At 37.7% G+C, this 24,000-nt stretch overlaps 2 protein-coding genes across 4 annotated transcripts; both read left to right on the top strand.

Moving 5' to 3' along the window:
• Positions 1-5,095: 5,095 nt before the first annotated feature.
• On the top strand, positions 5,096-6,337 carry LOC135196795 (uncharacterized). The gene is made up of 2 exons (XM_064223584.1): positions 5,096-5,148; positions 5,650-6,337. Exons 1-2 carry the CDS (start codon positions 5,137-5,139, stop codon positions 6,136-6,138), a joined length of 501 nt encoding a protein of 166 aa, XP_064079654.1. The 5' UTR covers positions 5,096-5,136; the 3' UTR covers positions 6,139-6,337.
• Positions 6,338-11,382: 5,045 nt separating this feature from the next.
• Positions 11,383-22,795, top strand: LOC135196793 (keratin, type II cytoskeletal 3-like). 3 transcript variants are annotated; one of them, XM_064223581.1, is made up of 2 exons: positions 11,383-11,456; positions 11,924-12,556. In XM_064223581.1, exons 1-2 carry the CDS (start codon positions 11,445-11,447, stop codon positions 12,410-12,412), a joined length of 501 nt encoding a protein of 166 aa, XP_064079651.1. In that variant the 5' UTR covers positions 11,383-11,444; the 3' UTR covers positions 12,413-12,556. The 3 variants fall into 3 exon arrangements, with proteins under 3 accessions (XP_064079651.1, XP_064079653.1, XP_064079652.1); XM_064223583.1 differs by lacking the exon at positions 11,924-12,556 and adding an exon at positions 22,130-22,795 and having other exon boundaries at positions 11,396-11,456; XM_064223582.1 differs by lacking the exons at positions 11,383-11,456; positions 11,924-12,556 and adding exons at positions 21,522-21,591; positions 22,130-22,795.
• Positions 22,796-24,000: the final 1,205 nt, after the last annotated feature.

Here is a 24,000-nt window from a genome sequence, read left to right as displayed (position 1 = left end):
ACAGAGTAGCTTGGGAATATTTTACAACCTGACGGAATCGAATATGAGCAGTGCATCTAATCTAACCTGCCAGTTTCTGAACCCATAATATGCAAGATTGGTACAAGGGAGAATCACTTAATATTTGAAATGATAAGGCATAAAAATGTTATGCATGTAATCAATGACTGACCAGTTCACATACATACATGAATATGCTAAAGAAATCTCAGTAAATGCACGTGACTTTCATTATACCAGTGAATACCGAATGAAAATGATAGGCAAAATGTCAATACAAAGCGCTTTCTCCTGTTTATTCAGGGATCGTCGGGCCACAAGTGAAATACAATTGGAAAGGTGACAAGGTAAACAAAACGACCAAGACTATCAGATGGTTAACTGTCAAAAGTGTAAAAACTGAAGAGATAATCCAGGGTAATCCAAGATCTCGAGGTCATCGACGATACCTGAATAAAGGAGAAAGCGCTTGGTACTGACGTTCTGCCCATCATTTCCCTGCAGTATTTGCTCATATATATAAATATATTCAATAATCTACAAATATTATGCCACAAGGATTGTATAATACGTAATTCGCTACACCCTGGAAATAATTACACCAGAGGGGAATTATGCTTGACAAGCACACATTCCTCAACTGTGTACTCACCATACTCACAATATTCGCATTCGACTGTTATTGGTTGTAGCTAAACCAAAGGCTCTGGAATCTTGGCCAAGCCAGAGGTACACACACAAGACAAGACCAGAGAGACACCCAGCAATAAACTAAAAATCCCACACCTGGACAGGATTAAGACGGTGACCAGACTCTCGGAAAATCTAACCCTTTAGCCTTTACCTACACAAATACCCTGGCTAAATCTCTGATTAACTTTCCAAAAAAAGACAATTACCAAAGACATAAATGTATACAAAATCCCATGTTTAGACTGCGACCAATCTTACATTAGGAAAATCACTTAATACAATATTGATACAACATAAACGGTCAGTTAAGTATGGACAACAGAGCTCGGCTTTTTCAACCATATAAATAACCATAACCACGGAACAAACTGTTATTTGTCACATGTAATTTATAGCATCAAATGTTGGTACAAAAGCCAGATGATAGAGTCAGCCTTGATTAAACAAAGACGTGTAATGAACATCTCAAAGGGTGCCTGGGATTCAGATAACAGAAATAAAATCTTCCTTCAACCAACGTTTAAGAAGATTAAACAGAAATTATCAGCACGGGTGACCTATGGAAACGGCTATCTGTGAATGGATCTCTTGGTATAAATACTACCTTTTCTGTAAGTTTTCTCATTCATTACCTACCTGAATAGAGATACAGTAGACTTTGAAATGAAGTACTTACTTTTATTATATATATATATATATATATATATATATATATATATATATATATATATATATATATATATAGGTGAGTCCTAGGGGTTATAATTAATATATTTTTAATATGTTCGTTGTGACATTTCTTGGAATGTGAAGACTGTTCACTTTTAACTTCCCATAGAGACAAGAGTCCGAAGCAATGGCCTGATAAAGCTGATAAATCTTTAAAGGGATGGCGTGATACGAAAAGTGCATAGTTAAGCAGGTCAACGTTCATCAGTTCATGGGCCTTTGTTTAAATGCCTTTAGAAACTGGTTGTAGCCAGTAACAAGAGGTGTTGGCGAAGTGTGCATTCGTATGTACGTGTGCGCCTCTTCCTTTGATAGTGGTATCATTACCCAAGTCTATGGGGGAGACTTTCAGAGACGTCTGTGGGAGAAAGGCAAGATGCTGGGAGAGCTCTGCGAAAGTTTATCTGTATTAAATGAGTGATATTCTGGCTGGGAATGGGTAAGTGTTGAATTACTTTAGCCAAAGGGTGACTTGTTGATTGCTTGTAAAATGTCATATTTCATTTAAGCTGTTAACTTTGTCTTTAAACTTATGTGTATTAACGAGTGTGTTTCTCGTGTCTTTGTAACAGACAATTCTGGCGAGGGAACTGAGTGTTCTGGCAAGGGGGGACCGAGAGTCCCTTATGGGAGAAGAGATACTTGGTGTGACAAATTACTGATTAAGACATTTTAAATACTAGGGGGGTTAACTGAGTTAGTTAGTCTGTGAGACTTGGATTATTATCTTTCCATTGTTGAATAAACATTTATTTTTTATATAACTTTGACTCTCATTTTGATTACCTCTCAGAATGGAGAGAGAGAGAGAGGGGTTGTCGAGAGAGAGAGAGAGAGAGAGAGGTCGCGAGTCGAGAGAGAGAGAGAGCGGTCGCTTGGAGAGAGAGAGAGAGAGAGAGAGAGAGAGAGAGATTGTGTGTATCAGTTTGCCTGCCGCTTTGGTTTCACGCATACCAAATTAATACGAGATTAATATCTCGTTACACACCCACACACAGACATATATATATATATATATATATATATATATATATATATATATATATATATATATATATATATATATATATATATATATATATATATATGTATATATATATATATATATATATATATATATATATATATATATATACATATATATATATATATATATATATATATATATATATATATATATATATTATATACACACACACACATATATATATATAATATATATATATGTATCAGTTTGAAACGATATTTCTGGCTTAATATTTGCAAATATGAACATTTCTCTCTTGTATTGAAAGACTGTATGTACTGTGCATGAAGATCTTGACTCTTTGTATCAGATTTGTTGGAAACTAAGCTCTTATATGGGAACACGAATAAATAAACATTGTAATTAAGCACGATTAGTTTTGTACTTTTATAGGTAACAAAATCTACGTTGCCAAAAATTTCAATATGCGATTTCCTCATAAAATAGGAAAATAAAAGCTAGCACCGCTGACTAATATTTATGATAAAAGCAGCTATCAGTGAATGAGAAACTTTATTCGTGGTACAGAGATTAAATAATTTATCTTATTTCTTTCAAGACCTAAAGGAAATAGTCTTCGTTTGATTTCAGTATTATATATAAGAGTGACTTGTAGATGTCTGTAGGAATCGTCTTCACAACACATTCTGATTTACTTTAACCAATATTTAGGACACTTTGACATGCTCCTTTGCATGCTCCACATAGGCGGATGCTCCAGATTATAGATTGTTAAGGACTGCATCCTGAGATAGTTTTGGAAAACAAAATAAAATTAGAGAGAACCTTGAATGATTGCTTTGAAGTATTTCAAAAATTGAGCTTCGTTTAGCTCACTCATTATTCTTCCAAATAGGCAAATTCGGTAGTCCTTGATGATAAGAGTAATTGCTTTTATGTATTCTTCAGTAGGTGCTACAAAATCCTAGATTTTATCACATATTATGATATATCATTACTCTCTCTCTCTCTCTCTCTCTCTCTCTCTCTCTCTCTCTCTCTCTCTCTCTCTCAGTAGATGAAACCTTTTCATATGGAACAAGCCCACAGGAACCACTGACTCGAAATTCAAGCTTCCAAAGAATATGGTGTTCATTTGGAATAAGTAAGAGGAAACAGCGGAAGTAAATGGAAATACAGAAAGAAGATATCCCACTTAATAAAAAAGAAAAGAAATAAAAAATTAATAAATTAATAAATAGATAAAAATTTATTAAAATGCAAGAAGAATGGTATATAAGGGAAAGGCATAATTTTTATTCAATCTCACTTACTTTTTGACTACAGAATCCATCTTCCACCGAACCTATAGTAAATGCCGTGGCCTTTTCACCTCTATTACGAACCTTAACACAAAACCCTTGAAACGGAAATTTTGGTATGCTGATGATATATTCACGTTCCAGAGACAGATTTTAATACATTTCAAGTAGATTCATTGCTGTAAGTATAAGTATTAAATATCAAACTGAAAAGTTACGATAAGGATGGTAAACTTTTAACCTTAAAAAACCTAAAATTCCCTATATTGTATTTGAGATTCCCTCATATATCACGATTTTTGAATTAAAATAAATGTATGTAAATCGTTCATCGAGTTGCTAAATCCGGTATATATATTATGGAAAGTCATCTAAAGCCATTGCGTTTTATGAAAGGCTCAGTGCAGCCGGAAAAGAAATCGATTTGAACAAGAAAATGAAACTCCAGTAAGTTGAAGCATAACATACAAATGTTTTGCAACTGTTGAGCTATTTACGCAAACGACCAAACTGAACCATGTATGTACTTCGTCTTGTTAAGTACTGCTGACGTAATTTACATCTGGTTAAAGGCCACCTTAATATGGGAATATGTTAAAAAGCTTGATAGAATAATGGAAGTAATTGGCACACTATTATCAGAAGATGTCCTACATGATTTGTAAATATATAAAAAAGGCGATTTTTTATCCCACTGTTCTTTACAGAAGTAAATTAGAGATATAGCATATAATAAAGCAAAACATTGAGTATGGTGATAAATCCTGTTCGTGTGATACAAAGTAATTAAATTTGAAAAAAATATAATGTACGTAGAGATGTTGATATAAAAAAAAAGAATCAATTTCCAGGTTTTAGAAGTCTGCATATTAACTACAAATATTTAGAGAGAAAAGGTGAAAAGCTAGAAATATAGAAATATTCGGAAAAATTGCACCATATGCAGATATTAGAAGTTACCATACTTGTTACAAGACAAGAGAACAGTGTATGTAAAGAACTTGTATGTGGCAGCTGGATAACTTAGTGATACAGAGAAATGATCGTGGTCCAAATAAAAGTTCATTTTAAATCTTATTTCACTAAGATTTGACATGGTTCTTATATCATTGCTGGAAACACTTAAAGAACCTAAAAAAAAAAAATAAGTAGATACACGAACACATAAGAAAATATATCTATGAAAGGAAACAATTATTCGCAGGAAGCCAAAAAATGCAAATATATCTTGAGGTAAAGCTCACTTATTGTTTAAACTCAGAAAGAAATTCACGGTCATCGTTGTGGTCCTCTTCCCAAATAAAGGTGGGGCCGAAGGCCGAATGAGGAGGGTGGATTCCTCATATCCCATTCATATATAAGGATAAGTTGCTTTACGTGATCTGCATAAGGCTGACAACTGTAGAACAGTGAAAACGTCCAACCATGATTCCATTGGTAAGACGGATATGTACTTATAGACATATACGCAATCATGAACGATTTCTTTATATATATATATATATATATATATATATATATATATATATGTATAGTATATGTATATATATATTGTGTGCATGATCATATGTGTGTATAATAGCATAATATATAGTTGCATTTTATAAAGGTCAGTATACATGTGCTTGTATAGTTATGCACAAAGTTTTTGTAGTATATGCTAATATGTATAAACATGTATTATTGTAAGTATGCGTTTTTATAAACATTTTCATTGTCTCTAAGAGGACTTGTAAACTGATGAAGACAATGTCTAGTGATAACAAATCATTCATGTTGGATATCTGTCATTATATATTTTTCTTTCCTCTTGACTGAACGTCTCATATGTTTGTGAAGGTACAGTCTCTCTCTCTTTCTCACTCTCTCTCTCTCTCTCTCTCTCTCTCTCTCTCTCTCTCTCTCTTGATATGATTCTTAAGTTTATTCCAATTCCAGATCGCTGTCCTGTTGGTAGCCTTGGTCGCTGATGAAGCTCATGGAGTCGGCCTAGGTGTTGGAGGATTCGGCGGATTCGGTGGTGGATTTGGCGGGGCTGGTGGGCTCTTGAGTGCTGGAAACTACGCCAATGGATTCAGCCACTCCAACGGATACAGTCATGGAAACCACATCCTGAAAAAATTCGGAGGAGCTGGTGGGCTGAAACATGGCCATCTTAACGCGCACCTCCTGGGCAAACGAAGTGCTGATCCTGAGCCAATACTCGGACTTGGAGGCCTATTCGGTGGATTGGGTGGTGGATACGGCGCGAAAGGTGGACTTTTGAGTGCTGGAAACTATGCCAATGGATTCAGCCATTCCAAGGGCTACAGTCATGGAAGCCACATTGGAGGAGGATTCAAGAAATTGGGAGGTCTTGGAGGCGGCCACCTCAAGAAGTTCTTCATCGGGAAGCGAAGCGTCGACCAAGAGTCTGAGTCTGAATAAGGAATCCAGGTGGTCACTGGAATAAGGAATCCAGGCAATTACTGGTATAAGGAATACAGTTGGTTACTGGAACACTACGGTCAATGGATGCTTATGGAGAAGAATGAGCCATATATTATAACCTGATAATAGTTAATTACACTTCTTTTTATGCACATTAATTACATTTATTAAAATATATTTATAGTTTTGCAGCAAATTATCTTGTTTTTATCCTAACTCTATATCCTTAGAAGTTTATGTAAAGGTATTTAGACATATGGACCTTTCATTGAATACAGTTTATGTTGGGGATAATTAGCAGCCTAACGAAATCGAATATGAGCAGTGACTCATCTAACTTGGCTTTTTCTGAACCCATAACTTTTATGGTTGGTACATAGGAGTCACCTAATATATGAAGTTATAGAGAATAAACATGTCATGTATAATATGAATGACAAAAATCTCATATATTCATATAACATATTTATATATACATATATGAACTTTTATCACATCCCATGATTCATATAGTACATGCATTAAACTACTAATGTCTTTAAAGAAAAAGCAGGTGTAGTGGTGAATTGTTAGATCTCAGCTTCCTTCGCTTAGTGACAAGAGGGCTTAGCGACAAGCACTGGATTCCTCGAAGAATGCTGAAATGAAAGAACAGTCAGAATCGATGAATATGTGGTATGGGCTAGTCGACCTCTTCAGGAGGTCACATGACCAGGGCGCGGCACTTGGTTGCTATGCCGTTCCAGAAGGCGTGCCCGTTTGTGCATGTATTTGTGCGTGTAATGTATGGGGCCAAACAGTCCGAGGTCCTAGAGAAGGTGACACTCTCTGATTACTGGTTAGAAGATTTAGAACACTTTTGGAGGAGGTCTCGAGGACACACCCATTGTAAAGGTATTGTAACCTTAGAGACTTTGAAAAAGTTGCTCTTTAAAAAGAGAGAGAGAAGTGTAGTGTGTACACATTCATTTAATGTTTCTTTACATGTTGGGGTGATATAACAAATATGTCTCTTTGTTTCAGATGGGTTCATGGCATTATACAAGAGAATGGGTTCTCTAAAAAGACTTGACTATTTATATGTATAATTAAACAAACTGTGAGATTTAAGGGATGATTACTTTATCTAATTCCGGAGGGTAGAATGACAGTTTATGGTCTTTTTTAAGGGGCAGACTTAGTTCTTTTATTTACGTCATTTTTAAACATTTTGTTCCATATCATGTTTAGCTAGTTTGGGAAATAAAAAGTATATTTTTGTATGTACGAGGATTCATTAGCCCAGCTTGTATTTTAGCTTGATTCCATTTGCAGAGGGATAGCAAGCAACGAGAGGTAAGGGTAATTACCTGTTGTGTATTTTATTTAAACTAGTGCCGTATGGTCGAATAGACTCGGCAAGAAATGTCCTTTAATATCAAATTCGTCCTACCTGGAATTAATATATTTTCATATATGTTAACCGAAGGGGAATTTTTTAGTCGATACTAATTACGTCCTCTCGTGGATTCGAACCAGTGCACAGAGGAGAAATCAGGAGTTCAGTGACGTCTTTATTGACTCGGCCAAAGACTACATTGAAGTGTTGCTTTCTCGTCTTTGCACTGGTTCGAATCCATGAGAACTGAAATTATTATCAACAAAAAAATTCCCTTTTGGTTAACATACATGAAAATATACTAATTCCAAGTAGAGCGAATTAGATATTAAAGGACATTTTTAGCTCAATGCATATACATATAGTATATATAATTTGCTATAAATTAATATTAACTTAAACTATAGTGGAATTATAACTAATAATTACAACTGCATCAAAGGAATAGTTAGAGTTGACTGTTTATCATTTTATCTGGCCGGGCCAGAAACGCATATCAGATATTATAAATCGCAGTAGATGGAAGTTATTCTTAAGTTATTCTGAATTAGATATTAAACGATATCTGCTGCCTTGATATGTGTGAATGTGATAAAAGACTACAGCAAAATTGGGCTTTACTATAAAGTTTATGTACCGGACATAAAACGTTGACTGCATATGTCAATTGCGTTGAAAATTCCTAAGCTCTTATACGGGAGCACGAACACATCGAATTATATCTAACCATGATTATTATTATTATTATTATTATTATTATTATTATTATTATTATTATTATTATTATTATTACTATTATTTATTTTTTCATATCTTATTTTTTTTATAAGTGGCAGAATCTTCGGTTCAAGATACTTAATGCTGAGAATTCCTTGTGCACTGGACGATGGTGATATTTTTTGTATTATTCTCTTTATGCTCCATGTGAACGGATGCTTTGAATAATTTCATTAATTCAGTTTCGTTTATATTTACCAGTGTCCTTCTAAGAATCAAATTTGGTAGCGCAACGAACGACGAGAGTAATTGTTTCTATTTAATCCTTAGTAGAAGCTCTGAAATCCTGGATTTTAACATTTATTAATGCTATTTTCATACTTCAAATCTCTCTCTCTCTCTCTCTCTCTCTCTCTCTCTCTTCCTTCATCTCCTCTCTAGCATCTCTCTCTCTCTCTCTGTCTGGATTCTCTCTCAATCGTCTCTCTCTCTCTCTCTGTCTCTCTCTTAAAAAATCATAAATTTGAACAAATCTATCCATCTTCCATCAGTAAGTGCCGTAATTTTTTTCACAACCTCGAAACGCAAAAAAATTTAGCGAATGTCAAATATTTGAATATAATATGGCTTGGTACGCTGATAATATCCTCACGTATCATAGAGATTTTAATACATTTCAAGTGGGTTCATTGCCCTATGCATAAGAGTTACATTTCAAACTGAATACAATAAGATAAGGATGGCACACTTCTTAGCTTTAGGAACCTAAAATTCCCAAATTTGTATATGAAATTCCTCATTTTCATTATTTTTAAGTGAAAATAAAGGTATGTAAATCTTTCATCCAGTCGCTAAATCCGGCATATATCATGGAAATTCATCTAAAGCCATACGTTTCATGATAGTTCCAGTGGAACAGGAAAAGAAATCCATTTTAACAAGAAAATGAAACTCCAGTAGGTTGAAACATAAAATACAAATGTATTTCAACTCTTCAGCTATTTAATCAAATGATCAAATTGAAGCAGGTATCTACTTCCTATTAAGTACTGCTGACATAATTTATTGTTTTTTTTGTATGGTGTTATTAAGTTGCATGGAACCAGTAGTTAGCCAGCAGAGGGACCAACGGCTTTACGTGACTTCCGAACCACGTCGAGAGAGAACTTCTATCACCAGAAATACACATCTCTCACCCTTCAGTGGAACGTCCGAGAATCGAACTCGCGGCCACCGAGGCGGACATAATTTACACCTGGTTAACAGCCGCCTGGTTATCCCAGAGATTACCAGAACAAAAGAATACACAAATAATTTCAAGAGTTAGAAATTTCGTTTTCTCTCTCAGAGGTTTGGGATGAAATATTATCGAGATTGATTCCTCTTTTTTTTTATTTAATATGATAATACTGACGATCTACAAGCAAAGAACCCAGAAGAGTATAAGGGCATCTTTATTAATTACCATGTAAACTGCAGGCGTCCCTCTCTAATGCAAGAAAGAAATGAGTCACGGAGAATAGACTCATTTGAATTACTGTAAATGATGACCAACTTGGGCTTTTATTGTCCGAATGACTACAGATGCTACCTCCCAGTAGCGTAAATAAGGGGTGCTGGTGGGAGAGGGGTCCTACCCAGGCGTCATTGTCCCTGTGGGGGGAGGAGGGGGCTGCGGGCAGCCCTGGCATTTTATTCAGCAGGGTCTGGTCTGGCACAACTCTAGATTCTCTAGAATATTTCGACTGATCGGAACACTGGACAACGATTTATCGACTCTGCTGTTGGACAGTAAGCGATTTTTTAAGAATAAAATAAATGATTGAGATGTTAAGGCTTAAAATGTGCGTTTAATTTTCACCACTTAAGTACCTTTTAGCACGGGAATGAGGCGGCACTTTCAGAGTACGCCCCGGCACCACTAACGCTATAGTAGATTCACATCAACCGTGCAGCAGGATGTCTATGCCAGTCCCTTACGACGCTCCTGATTGGCTGTTGATAAACCAGTCACAGGGCTGGAAATTCTCAGTCTCTCTCGAGAGTTCACATAAACAGGACGTATTTTCCACCTCTCCAGAGGGATACGTCTTTCAAAATTATCCCTAAGGACAGGTGGAACATACATCCTGCCCATGTGAACTCTCGAGAGAGACTGAGAGTTTCCAGCCCTGTGATTGGCTTATCAACAGCCAATCAGGAGCGTCGTAAGGGTCGGGCCTGGACATCAGATGCATGGTTGATGTAAATCTACTATAGTTCCTAAAGTAGTATGAAAAAAATTTGGATTAACACAGGTGCCTACCTATGGTGGTTGGTACAAATATGGGAAAAAAGGTCAATAGAAAATTGATCAGTAACTGTCCAAAATTTGGACGAAAGCACAAAAAACGGCATGTTAGGAACAGTGTTGATGTGACAGCGAAGTCTTTTCTAGATCCCAAGGCGCTGCTGTCATATGGCCATTTGTCTCTTGGGATGAGGGGTCAGTCACCCTTTTGCATTTGCTTTTATCGATGACGTAGTGTATTATTATTATCATTATTATTATTATTATTATTATTATTATTATTATTATTATTATTATTATTATTATTATTTTAATATTATTATTATTATTGATTATTATTATTATTATTTTATCAGTAGATGAAAGACAGAATAATATAGGAAAGAAAGTTTGGACTCCATAGGAATATAGATTGTACGTTTAATAAGTAATAAGGAATGATTAAAAGGCGAAATATTATGATATTAGCAGACGACGCGCAAATATCCAAGTTCTGAGAGAGTGCTTCCATGACAGAGGTGAATGGAACGGTATATGTGAAGACATTATTTACTATTATCTCTGGCATGTTTCCTTTGTCAATACCGGAAACAAATTAGATTTACTAAAAGAGTTACTGGACAAACACGTAGCGAATAATATATTTATAAAAAAAATTCTTTATTTGAATACAGACCAAAAAATCATATTGTTTTGGTAACAACTTCACATGATTCAAGGTCACGCTTGTATTTTGACTGACAAAAATTTCATGGTCAAAGCTACGCTCTCTCCATAGGAAGGTGTGGCCGACGGCTGACTGAGAAACGTGGATTCGCTCATGTCATATGCATATATAAAGGTAAGCCTCCAACATGATTGACATAACATAGACAACCGCTCACTTGCAGCAGATATCGGTAGTGAAAACCTCCAGCCATGATACCTTTGGTAAGATGGGAATTTAGTTCGAGAATTACCCGAGAACACCGACACACACACACACACATATATATATATATATATATATATATTATATATATATATATATTTATATATATCTATATATATTTTATATATATTCATATACAGATATACAGTATCAAAATGGCAGTCTATATACCCTTGTAAATTTATACTTGCAGTCTACATAGCGCAGATTCGTGTTCATAACTTTGTGTTTTTTGTGAAAATTATTGTTAAAAAACATTCTCCATATCGCAGAGAGCCCTCATAAATTTCCAAATATGTATTTTATGTGATGACGGGTGATTCATGTTAAATATTACCTTACTGTTTATCTTCTTGCTTGAAGTTTTTCATGTTTGCGAAGGCAAAACCTCTCTCTCTCTCTCTCTAGCTCTATCTCTCTCTCACTCTCACTCTTGATATGATTCTTAAATGCATACCAATTCCAGATCGCTGTCCTGTTGGTAGCCTTGGTCGCTGATGAAGCTTATGGAGTCGGCCTAGGTGTTGGAGGATTCGGCGGATTCGGTGGTGGATTTGGCGGCGCTGGTGGGCTCTTGAGTGCTGGAAACTACGCCAATGGATTCAGCCACTCCAACGGATACAGCCATGGAAACCACATCCTGAAAAAATTCGGAGGAGCTGGTGGGCTGAAACATGGCCATCTTAACGCGCACCTCCTGGGCAAACGAAGTGCTGATCCCGCGCCAATACTCGGACTTGGAGGCCTATTCGGTGGATTGGGTGGTGGATACGGCGCGAAAGGTGGACTCTTGAGTGCTGGAAACTATGCAAATGGATTCAGCCATTCCAAGGGATACAGTCATGGAAGCCACCTTGGAGGAGGCTTCAAGGGACTGGGAGGTCTTGGAGGCGGCCACCTCAAGAAGTTCTTCATCGGGAAGCGAAGCGTCGACCAAGAGCCTGAGTCCGAATAAGGAATCAGGTGGTCACTGGAACACTTCTGCCAATGGATGCTTATGGAGACGAATGAGCCATATATTATATATTATAGCCTGTTATTAAGTTAATTACACTTCTTTTTATGCACATTAATTACATTTATTAAAATATATTTATAGTTTTGCAGCAAAATATCTTGTTTTTATCCTAACTTTGTATCCGTAGAACTTTATGTAGAGGTACTGAGATATATGGACCTTTCGTCGAATACAGCATAGCTTGGGGATAATTAGTAGCCTAAGGAATCGAATATGAGCAGTGACTCTCATCTGACATGCCAGTTTCTGAACACATGACTTTTATGGTAGGTACATAGGATAGTAACTTAATATATGAAGCGATAAAGTATAAAAATGTTATGCATAATATTAATGACAAAAATCTCATATATATCTATATTTACATATATACATATTCATACACACACACACACACACACACAAACACACACACACACACACACACACACCACACACATATATATATATATATATATATATATATATATATATATATATATATATATATATATATACAGTTAATGTTTAATGTCCAATTCGCTATAACTTGATGTTAACTTAAACTATCGGGGAATTATAACTGATAATTACGGCTGCCTCGACGGCGTTGTTAATATCGACTGTTTATCTTTTTATCTAAACCAAAGGTCCAACTTCGAGTCCTGCCTGGGCCATAAGCACTTATCAATTCCAAGTCGTAACTGGTACAAGTTATTCCCAAGGTATACTTCGATGTTAAACGATATCTGCTGGCTTGATATTTGTGAATATGATGAAAGCTCACGTTTGTAGTAAAAGACTACAACAAAATTGGGCATTACTGTGATGTTTATGTTGGGACGTAAATAACTTGACTATATATGTCCATTGTGTTGAAAATTCCCAAGCCATTATAAGGGGGCGCGAACACATCGAATTATATCTAACCATGATTATTATTTTTTTTTTTTTTTGCGGGGGGGGGGGGGGGGGGTGCTCATCACAGTCCTCCAATTCGACTGAGTGGTATTTATAGTGTGGGGTTCCGGGTTGCATCCTTCTTCCTTAGGAGTTCATCACTCTTCTTACTATGTGCGCCGTTTCTAGGATCACACTCTTCTGCATGAGTCCTGGAACTACTTCAGCCTCTAGTTTTTCCAGATTCCTTTCCAGGGATCTTGGGATCGTGCCTAGTGTTCCTATGATTATGGGTACAATTTCCACTGGCATATCCCATATCTTTATTATTTCTATTTACAGTTCTTGATACTTATCCATTTTTTCCCTTTCTTTCTCTTCAACTCTGGTATCCCATGGTATTGCGACATCAATGAGTGATACTTTCTTCTTGATTTTGTCAATCAACGTCACGTCTGGTCTATTTGTACGTATCACCCTATCTGTTCTGATACCATAGCACCAGAGGATCTTTGCCTGATCGTTTTCTATCACTCCTTCAGGTAGGTGCTCGTACCACTTATTACTGCAAGGTAGCTGGTGTTTCTTGCACAGGCTCCAGTGGGGGGCTTTTGCCACTGAATGATGGCTCTTTTTGTACTGGTTCTGTGCAAGTGCCGGACATTCGCTTGCTATGTGGTTTATGGTCTAATTTTTCGTATAGCACTTCCTACATATGGGAGAGATGTTATTTCCATCTATCGTTCTTTGGATATATCTGGTTCTTAGGGCCTGATCTTGTGCCGCTGTTGTCATTCCTTCAGTTTCCTTCTTGAGCTCTCCCCTCTGTAACCATTGCCATGTGCCATCGCTGGCCAGTTCTTTAGTCTGTCTCATGTATTGTCCGTGCATTGGTTTGTTGTGCCAGTCCTCTGTTCTGTTTGTCATTCTCCTGTCTCTGAATATTTCTGGTTCTTCGTCTACTTTTATCAGTCCTTCTTCCCATGCACTCTTTACCCACTCGTCTTCACTGGTTTTCAGATATTGCCCCAGTGCTCTGTTCTCGATGTTGACGCAGTCCTCTATGCTTAGTAGTCCTCTCCCTCCTTCCTTTCGTGTTATGTATAGTCTGTCCGTATTTGCTCTTGGGTGTAGTGCTTTGTGTATTGTCATATGTTCTTAGTTTTCTGATCTATGTTGCGGAGTTCTGCCTTCATCCATTCCACTATCCCTGCACTGTATCTGATTACTGGCACTGCCCATGTGTTTATGGCATTTATCAAATTTACGGCGTTGAGTTTTGACTTGAGTATCACCTTGAGTCTCTGCATATATTCTTTTCTGATTGTGTCCTTCATCTCCTGATGTTTTATATCCCATCCTTCCATTATTCCCAGGTATTTGTATCCAGTCTCATCTATGTGTTTGATGTTACTCTCATCTGGTAGCTTTATCCCTTCAGTCCTTGTTACTTTGCCCTTTTGTATGTTGACTAAGGCACATTTTTCTGTTCCAAACTCCATCCTGATGTACCCAGATACATTCCTTACAGTCTGGATTAGGGTATCTATTTCCTTGATGCTCTTACCATACAGCTTGATGTCGTCCATGAACATCAGATGGTTAATTCTGTTGCCTCTTTTCTTGAGTTGGTACCCAGCATCCATCTTCTGCAGTAGTGGGGACAGTGAGTCGCCCTGGAAGATCCCTCTCCTGATATTAACCTCTGCTAGTCTTATTCCAGAGCTTGTAAGTATTGTACTCTAGTTGCGCATTGTATTTTTGAGGAAGCTGATGGTGTTTTCCTCTGCCCCATATATTTTCAGGCATTCTATTAGCCATGTGTGTGGTATCATGTCGAAGGCTTTCTTATAGTGTATCCATGCCATGCTTAGGTTGGTTTTCCTTCTCTTACTGTTCTTCATTACCATTTTGTCTATCAGAAGCTGGTCTTTTGTGCCCCTACACTTCCTTCTGCAGCCTTTCTGTTGGTGGGGGATGGTGTTTGTATCCTCTAGGTAGTTATATAGCCTTTCGCTGATGAAACCCGTCAGTAATTTCCACATTATTGGTAGGCAGGTGATAGGCCTGTAGTTACTGGCTATATTTCCCTTACTCTTGTCTTTCTGGACTAAGGATGTTATTCCTGTGGTCATCCATTTGGGTGCATGGTGATTTGTGATACAATGCTGGAGTTGTTCTGCTATTCTTGGGTGTAGGGCCTTGAAGTTTTTGAGCCAGTATCCATGGACTTCATCAGGACCTAGGGCTTTCCAGTTGGGCATTTCTTTAGTTGGTATCTGACTGTGTCTGTCCTGATGTCAGTGAATCTTTGTTTTATTCTCCCTGTTTCTTCTTCCTTGACTTCCTGGAGCCATGTTGCATGTTTATTGTGTGATACTGGATTGCTCCATATGTTTTCCCAGAGTCTCTTACTGGGTTCGGCTTCTGGAATTTCTTGGTGGTTGTCCTCCCCTATTAGTTGGCTGTATAGTCTTTTCTGGTTGGTTACGAATAATTTGTTCTTTTGGTATCCCTTATTCCTGTTCATGTATCGTTGGATCTTATGTGTTTTGGCCTTAAACCTCGGTTTTACATCTTCTATTATGTTGTTTAATCCCCTCTCCTGTACTTTGTAATTCTCGTTCAGTTCCTCCCTTGTTTTCTTGCTTCTTAGCCTTTCTTCTGCCATCTCTTTCAGTTTACTCAAGTCAGATCTCATCACCATGATTTGCTTTTCCAGGTGCCTTTTCCAAGGCGGTTGCTGTTTTGGTTTCTGTTGGGTTGGTTGCGCTGGTAGTGTTGGTGTTCGTGTCCCCATCAGTTCTGCTGCCGATCTTGCTCCTGCATATGTCAAGTTATTGGTTTCTGTGATATTGGTGGTATGTATTATTCCCATTATTTCATTGACCTCACTTGTTTTCTCCCTTAATTTCTTGGTGTTGTAGGCTTTCATGGAGGGGATCTTTGTTCTCTCTGTATCTGGCTTCATCCATTGTCTGATCTTTTCTACCCATTCCGATCTCTCTGTTACTTCGTTGGTATTTCTTCGTGTGTCGTTGTTTGATACCTCATCATCTCTGTCGTCTTCTGTGCCATCGTCTCTCTGTTAGTCTTCTTGTAATTCGTTGCCGTGTGTCATTTCCTTTTCCAGTTCCTCTCTTTCTGTTGGGGAGAGCCAGTTCTTTTTCTTTATGTTCCTTACTTGGTCTGCCAGCATCTGCTCTGTTTGGGGGGTGTTATTCCTCTCATTCCAGATGTTGAACAACCTTCTTCTATATCCTCTCTCCATCGGGTTGCTTCTGATGTAGCATCTCCATGTTTCCTTATTTTCTTCTCTTGTTCATTTATTGCTATAGTTTGCTTCTGTAGCTCCAGTCTCTGGTTGTTGGTTACTGTCGTTGTGGTGGTCAGTTGCTGGATGACGACCTCCAAGTACCTGACCGTCTACCCCTTCAATTGGGCTGAATACCTTGCTGCCGGGCAAAGTTCCTCTGTTGCCAGAGGTTCCATTTACGTCGTTGTCATTTAATTCTTCATTTCTTTCCATCATTGCTGAGTTTTGCTATTTAACCCATAGCTGGACCCTACCCCATCAGGAATAGGTACTCATTTAAGCCTGGTACACACTATGCCATCACGTATTAGCCACGTGATGCAGTAGTGGTGTTGAAAAAAATTAATAACGGCCAAACTATACTGCAACACTGCTCACTTGTTCTCACAGCTCAGCTTTCGACGGCAGGATGTCTGCCGATGATGTACTTTGCTGGGAGAGACTACCGTGGGGTGTAGTTGCTCTGTGGGCTGCAAAAAAGAAACTTTTGAAGAAGAAACGTAGAAACTTGTGGTGTGAGCAATGGCTTTCTCGACGACCTCTGTAGGGAAGCTTCAATGAAATATTTTTGGAGCTACAAGTCGAAAATCCAACAGACTTTGAAAATTGCACAAGAATGCCAATCCTTGCATTTTATAAATTGTTGGAAAAGAATTGAACTATATATGTGTAAGCAGGACACCACCAGCTTTCGAGACAGCATATCACCAGGAGCTCGTTCTTGCAGCTGGAGGATCGTATGCAAGCCTCCAATATTCAACCAGGATTTCAAAACAGAGCCTCGGTCTAATCATCCCCGAAACCTGTGAAGCCATCTATAATGTCCTTAGGGAGGATTATTTGAAAGTAAGGTTCAAATATAGGCACAAAGTACACAAATATTTTTTTTTATTACAAGAAATGCAGCTCATCAAAACACCATAACTTCGGAGTGTAGAGATCTTCCGTGCCAGCTCCAGACTTCTGTGATGCTTTGATTGCAGACATTTCCCTGTAGAATTGTGTATTCAGGGTGTGCAGCTTTTTAGTAATGTCTTCATTCGTTAATGTGCAGTTTACAAAACCCGATAACTCTGATTTTATGGTTTCCAAGCTTACACTCCTGATGTTTCTCATCTTGTAACGCTTGCATTTGATGTTCCAAACAGATGGATGTTCCTTCAGTAATTCAATAAAATGTAGTGTTAGTCCTTGTCCACTCAAGGGATTTGGCGGGTGGTGGTGAGCGGACATCCTCTCCCTCTGAACGTTGGTGCGTCACTGAGCTGCTCAATGAAATGGCTCTGTCCCATCAACACGTTGGTGATGCGGCTTCGTGTTGAAAAAGTAGTCCCATCTAACACTGCGAGCATCATGATGCATAGCGTGTACGGGGCTTTACAGCTGAGTAGACTGAGGAAATTATGGTAAAGATCCTTTCCCAAGAAATCAACGCCGAGGAGAGCGGTCACCCATCCAACGACTGACCAGCCCCAATGTTGCTTAACCAGTCAATTGACGACCTAACCCACTCTGCCACGGCGCCACATTTATTATTATTATTGTCATTATCATCATTATTATTATTATTCGATACGTGGCAGAATCTTCGGTTCAAGATACTTAGTGTAGTGAGTTCCTTGTGCAATGGACGGTGACAATCTTTTTTATTCTCTTTATGCTTCATGTGAACGGATGCTTGAAAAGACGGACTGTTAGTGATTCTAGCTTTGAATAATCTTATTAATTTAGTTTCATTTATACTTTCCAATGTCCTCCTAAAAATCAAATTTGGTAGCGCAACGAACGACGAGAGTAATTGTTTCTATTTAATCCTTAGTAGAAGCTCTGAAATCCTGGATTTTAACATTTATTAATGCTTCTCTCTCTCTCTCTCTCTCTCTCTCTCTCTCTCTCTCTCTCTCTCTCTCTCTCTTAAAAAATCATTAATTTGAACAAATCTATCCATCTTCCATCAGTAAATGCCGTACTCTTTTTCACAACCTTGAAACGCAAAAAAAATTAGCGAATGTCAAATCTTTTGATATAATATGACTTGGTACGCTGATAATGTCCTCACGTATCATAGAGAGATTTTAATACATTTCAAGTGGGTTCATTGCTCTAAGCATAAGAGTTACATTTCAAACTGAATACGATAAGATAAGGATGGCACACTTCTTAGCTTTAGAAACCTAAAATTCCCAATTTTGTATACGAGTTTCCTCATTTATCATTATTTTTAAATGAAAATATAGGTATAAAGGTATGTAAATCTTTCATCCAGTTGCTAAATCCGGCATATATCATGGAAAGTCATCTAAAACCATACGTTTTATTATAGCCAATTGCAACCCGGAAAAGAAATCGATCTTAAGAAGAAAATGAAACTCCAGTAAGTTGAAACATAAAATACAAATGTATTTCAACTGTTGAACTATTTAAACAAACGATCAAAGTGAACCTGGTAATAACTTCGTGTTAAGTACTGTTGACATAATTTATTGTTTGTTTGTTTGTATGGCCTTTTTACGTTGCATGGAATCAGTGGTTAGTCAACAACGGGACCAACGGGTTTACGTCATTTCCGAACCACGTCGAGAGTGAACCTCTATCACCAGTAATACACATCTCTCACCCCTCAGTGGAATGTCCGGGAATCGAACTCGCGGCCACCGAGGCGGACATAAAAACACCTGGTTAACAGCCGCCTGGTTATCCCAGAGATTACCAGAACAAAAGAATACACAAATAATTTCAAGAGTTAGAAATTTCGTTTTCTCTCTCAGAGGTTTGGGATGAAATATTATCGAGATTGATTCCTCTTTTTTTTTTATTTAATATGATAATACTGACGATCTACAAGCAAAGAACCCAGAAGAGTGTAGGGGTATCTTTATTAATTACCATGCAAACTGCAGGCGTCCCTCTCTAATGCAAGAAAGAAATGGGTCACGGAGAATAGACTCATTTGAATGACTATAAATAGTGACCAACTTGGGCTTTTATTGTCCGAATGACTACAGATCCTACCTCCCAGTAGCGTAAATAAGGGGTGCGGGTGGGGGAGGGGTCCTACCCAGGCGTCATTGTCCCTGTGGGGGGAGGAGGGGACCGCGAGCAGCCCTGGCATTTTATTCAGCAGGGTCTGGTCTGGCACAACTCTAGATTCTCTAGAATATTTCGACTGATCGGAACACTGAACAGCAATTTATCGACTCTGCTGTTGGATAGTAAGCGATTTTTTAAGATTGAGATGTTAAGGCTTAAAATGTGCGTTTAATATTCACCACTTAAGTACCTTTTAGCACGGGAATGAGGCGGCACTTTCAGAGTACGCCCCGGCACCACTAACGCTATAGTAGATTCACATCAACCGTGCAGCAGGATGTCTATGCCAGTCCCTTACGACGTTCCTGATTGGCTGTTGATAAACCAGTCACAGGGCTGGAAACTCTCAGTCTCTCGAGAGAGTTCACATAAGCAGGATGTATGTTCCACCTCTGCTGAGGGATACTTTTGAAATACGTATCCCTCAGGAGTGGTGGAACATACATCCGAGAGCCTGAGAGTTTCCAGCCCTGTGATTGGCTTATCAACAGCCAATCAGGAGCGTCGTAAGGGACCGGCATAGTTATCAGATGCACGGTTGATGTAAATCTACTATAGTTCCTAAAGCAGTATGAAAAAAAATTGGATTAACACAGGTGCCTACCTATGGTGGTTGGTACAAATGTGGGAAAAAAGGCGATCAGTAACTGTCTTTTCTAGATCCCAAGGCGCTGCTGTCATATGGTCTCTTGTATCTTGGGAAGAGGGGTCAGTCACCCTTTGTTGCTTTTGTCGATTATGGACTGTATTATTATTATTATTATTATTATTATTATTATTATTATTATTATTATTATATTATTATTATTTTATCAACAGATGAAACCTATTCAAATTGAACAAACGCACAGTGGCCATTGACCTGAAATACTGCTGTAGTAACTGATCATGAAACAGAGCCAGTGATTCTTCGTCGCCCTGGGGGAGATGCGAACCCACGATATCTGAGGGGCATACCACGACACTAAACACTATACCAGCGGGTGATTAAGGGAGAGTTGGAGAGGGTATTAGACAATAGAATAGGTATAGAAGAAAAAGGTTAAAAGACCAGTAGGGAGGATATGCAGTATCTGAAATTTAATTGAACCAGAGTGCATATTTTTTATAAGAAAGCAAATACTCAAGAACACTTCAGAACAAGAACAGATACAGACCACAGAGCGAGCAAACTCAGGAAGGATGCGAGAGATTTTCGAAAATAAAAGATATCATTGAGTCCAGTCATCTTTACAGAAGTGAAATGGAGATGTAGCATATGAAAGACAGAAGAATATAGGAAAGAAAGTTTGGACTCCATAGGAATATAGATTGTACGTTTAATAAGTAATGGGGAATGATTAAAAGGCGAAATATTATGATATCAGCAGACGACGCGCAAATATCCAAGTTCTGAGAGAGTGCTTGCATGACAGAGGTGAATGGCACGTTATATATTAAAACATTATTTACTATTATCATCTGACATATTTCCTTTGTCAATACCGGAAACAAATTTAGTTTACTAAAAGAGTTACTGGACAAACACGCAGCGAATAATAATATTTATGAAAAAAATTCTTTATTTGAATACAAACCAAAAAATCATATTGTTTTGGTAGCAACTTCACATGATTCAAGGTCACGCTTGTATTTTGACTGACAAAAATTTCATGGTCAAAGCTACGCTCTCCCCATAGGAAGGTGTGGCTGATGGCTGACTGAGAAAGGTGGTTTCGCTCATCTCATATGCATATATAAAGGTAAGCCTCCAACATGATTGACATAACATAGACAACCGCTCACTTGCAGCAGATATCAGTAGTGACAACCTCCAACCATGATACCTTTGGTAAGATGGGAATTTAGTTCGAGAATTAACCGAGAACACCGACACACACAAACACACATATATAAAACATATGCATATGTAAATTTATATATATGTGTATATATATATATATATATATATATATATATATATATATATATATATCTATATATATATATATATATATATATATATATATATATATATATATATATATATATATATATACAGATATACAGTATCAAAATGGCAGTCTATATACCCTTGTAAATTTATACTTGCAGTGTACATGGCGCACATTCGTAATCATAAATCTGTGTTTTTAGTGAAAATGATTGTTAAAAAACATTCTCCATATCGCAGAGAGGCCTCATAAATTTCCAAATATGTATTTTATGTGATGACGGGTGATTCATATTGAATATTACTTTATTGTTTATTTTCTTCTTGCTTAAAGTTTTTCATGTTTGCGAAGGCAAAACTTCACTTTCTCTTTCTCTCTCTCTCTCTCTCTCTCTCTCTCTCTCTTGATATGATTCTAAGTGCATACCAATTCCAGATTGCTGTCCTGTTGGTAGCCTTGGTCGCTGATGAAGCTCATGGAGTCGGCCTAGGTGTTGGAGGATTCGGCGGGTTCGGTGGTGGATTTGGCGGCGCTGGTGGCCTCTTGAGCGCTGGAAACTACGCCAATGGATTCAGCCACTCCAACGGATACAGTCATGGAAACCACATCCTGAAAAAATTCGGAGGAGCTGGTGGGCTGAAACATGGCCATCTTAACGCGCACCTTCTGGGCAAACGAAGTGCTGATCCCGCGCCAATACTCGGACTTGGAGGCCTATTCGGTGGATTGGGTGGTGGCTACGGAGCGAAAGGTGGTCTCTTGAGTGCTGGAAACTACGCCAATGGATTCAGCCATTCCAAGGGATACAGTCATGGAAGCCACATTGGAGGAGGATTCAAGAAATTGGGAGGTCTTGGAGGCGGCCACCTTAAAAAGTTCCTCTTCGGGAAGTGAGGTGCTGATCCCGCGCCTGAGTCCGAATGAGGAATCTCGGAATCGCTGGAATGGAATGCTTTAGTGGATGTTTGTGGGCAAGATGAGCCAGAGGTGATGTTTGCACTAGTAACATAAGTCCAGATATACTCTATTTTTGTTAAGGATACTTCATCCCTTGCACATTACATGTATTTTTGGAAATACATCAATATTTTTGCAGCAAAATACTTTTTTTTTTCCTTAACATTGTTTTCATACAGCTGTGTGTGTGTGTGTGTGTGTGTGAGTGTGTGTGTAATGGAATCTCTGAAAAGGAAATACTTCTGCTTGTAAAATCTCAAAATTTAAACGTTTCAAGAAATCTCACAGCTAACTGCAATTACTGAATTAGAACTAGATTACCATTTTAGGTAATTCAGTCATATGAAAAGAGCCTATGCCTTTTCATATAAAGTGAAAAATTCTCAATTTACTGTATCAACATCCTCAGACATTTTAATATCTCACGAACCATCAAAATATATGTCATTTTCTACTTGGCTCTAGATAAATTACTTAGGACCATCTGCCATTATCCAACCCATAAAATGCATACATCATGGAGACGGACATCCAATAATAAGGTAAATAAATTCTACGATATTCGTCTTGCAATCAGCAAATAAATCGATTTGCATGATTTGGGAATGATATGTACGAAACATTTCCCACCTTAAAATAAATACCTTGAAAAAAAACATTAGGAAAAACATGTGTCTGCTAATGGTTCTCATAGTGATAGGAAAAAATCATATGACCGATTACCACTTCTGGAGGTTTGGACGCGTATTAGAGGAAAGAGCAGATGGAAGATATGGAAGAATTGTCCAAGATTCGTATGGAAGCACTAAAAATTACGCTGATTAGAGGCATTATTCACCTGACAAAGTAACCTTCTCTAAATGCAAGCCTACATCAGAGATCTTTTCTGCCCTCTGACTGTCTCGATTAGGTCATCATGAAGTATTGTGTCATGTGGACAAGGGAGTATAGTCATCTTGGTGCTGATGATATTCTGCTGAGTAATGTAACTAAGGACGAAGTGGAGAGGAAATTCGATGAGAGGTGGCAGGCTTTGGTGTAAAAGGATTGGAGAGGGAAGGATATTAGAATAGGTAACAGGTTGATTAAATTCGTTGACTCATCGTTATAAGGAAGTAAGTACTGTAGTAGAAAGCTGAATAAGAAAGGAGCCGAATTATAGAACAGACGGGACAAGAATGTAGCAAAATCTCTTTGAATAATTAAGAAATTACTGATCTCATTCTTATTCATAAGTGAATTAAGGGTACAGTGTGTAAGAAAGAAAGACCCAAAAATAAAAAAATAAATACATAAATAAATGAATATAGATGACTTCCATTGAAAAAGAAATTGAGGGTAGAAATATT

Source organism: Macrobrachium nipponense, chromosome 18 (assembly GCF_015104395.2).
Source record: "Macrobrachium nipponense isolate FS-2020 chromosome 18, ASM1510439v2, whole genome shotgun sequence".
Lineage (NCBI taxonomy): Eukaryota > Metazoa > Arthropoda > Malacostraca > Decapoda > Palaemonidae > Macrobrachium > Macrobrachium nipponense.
Note: the sequence above shows the minus strand (reverse complement) of the source record. Positions and strands in the feature narration are given on the sequence as shown.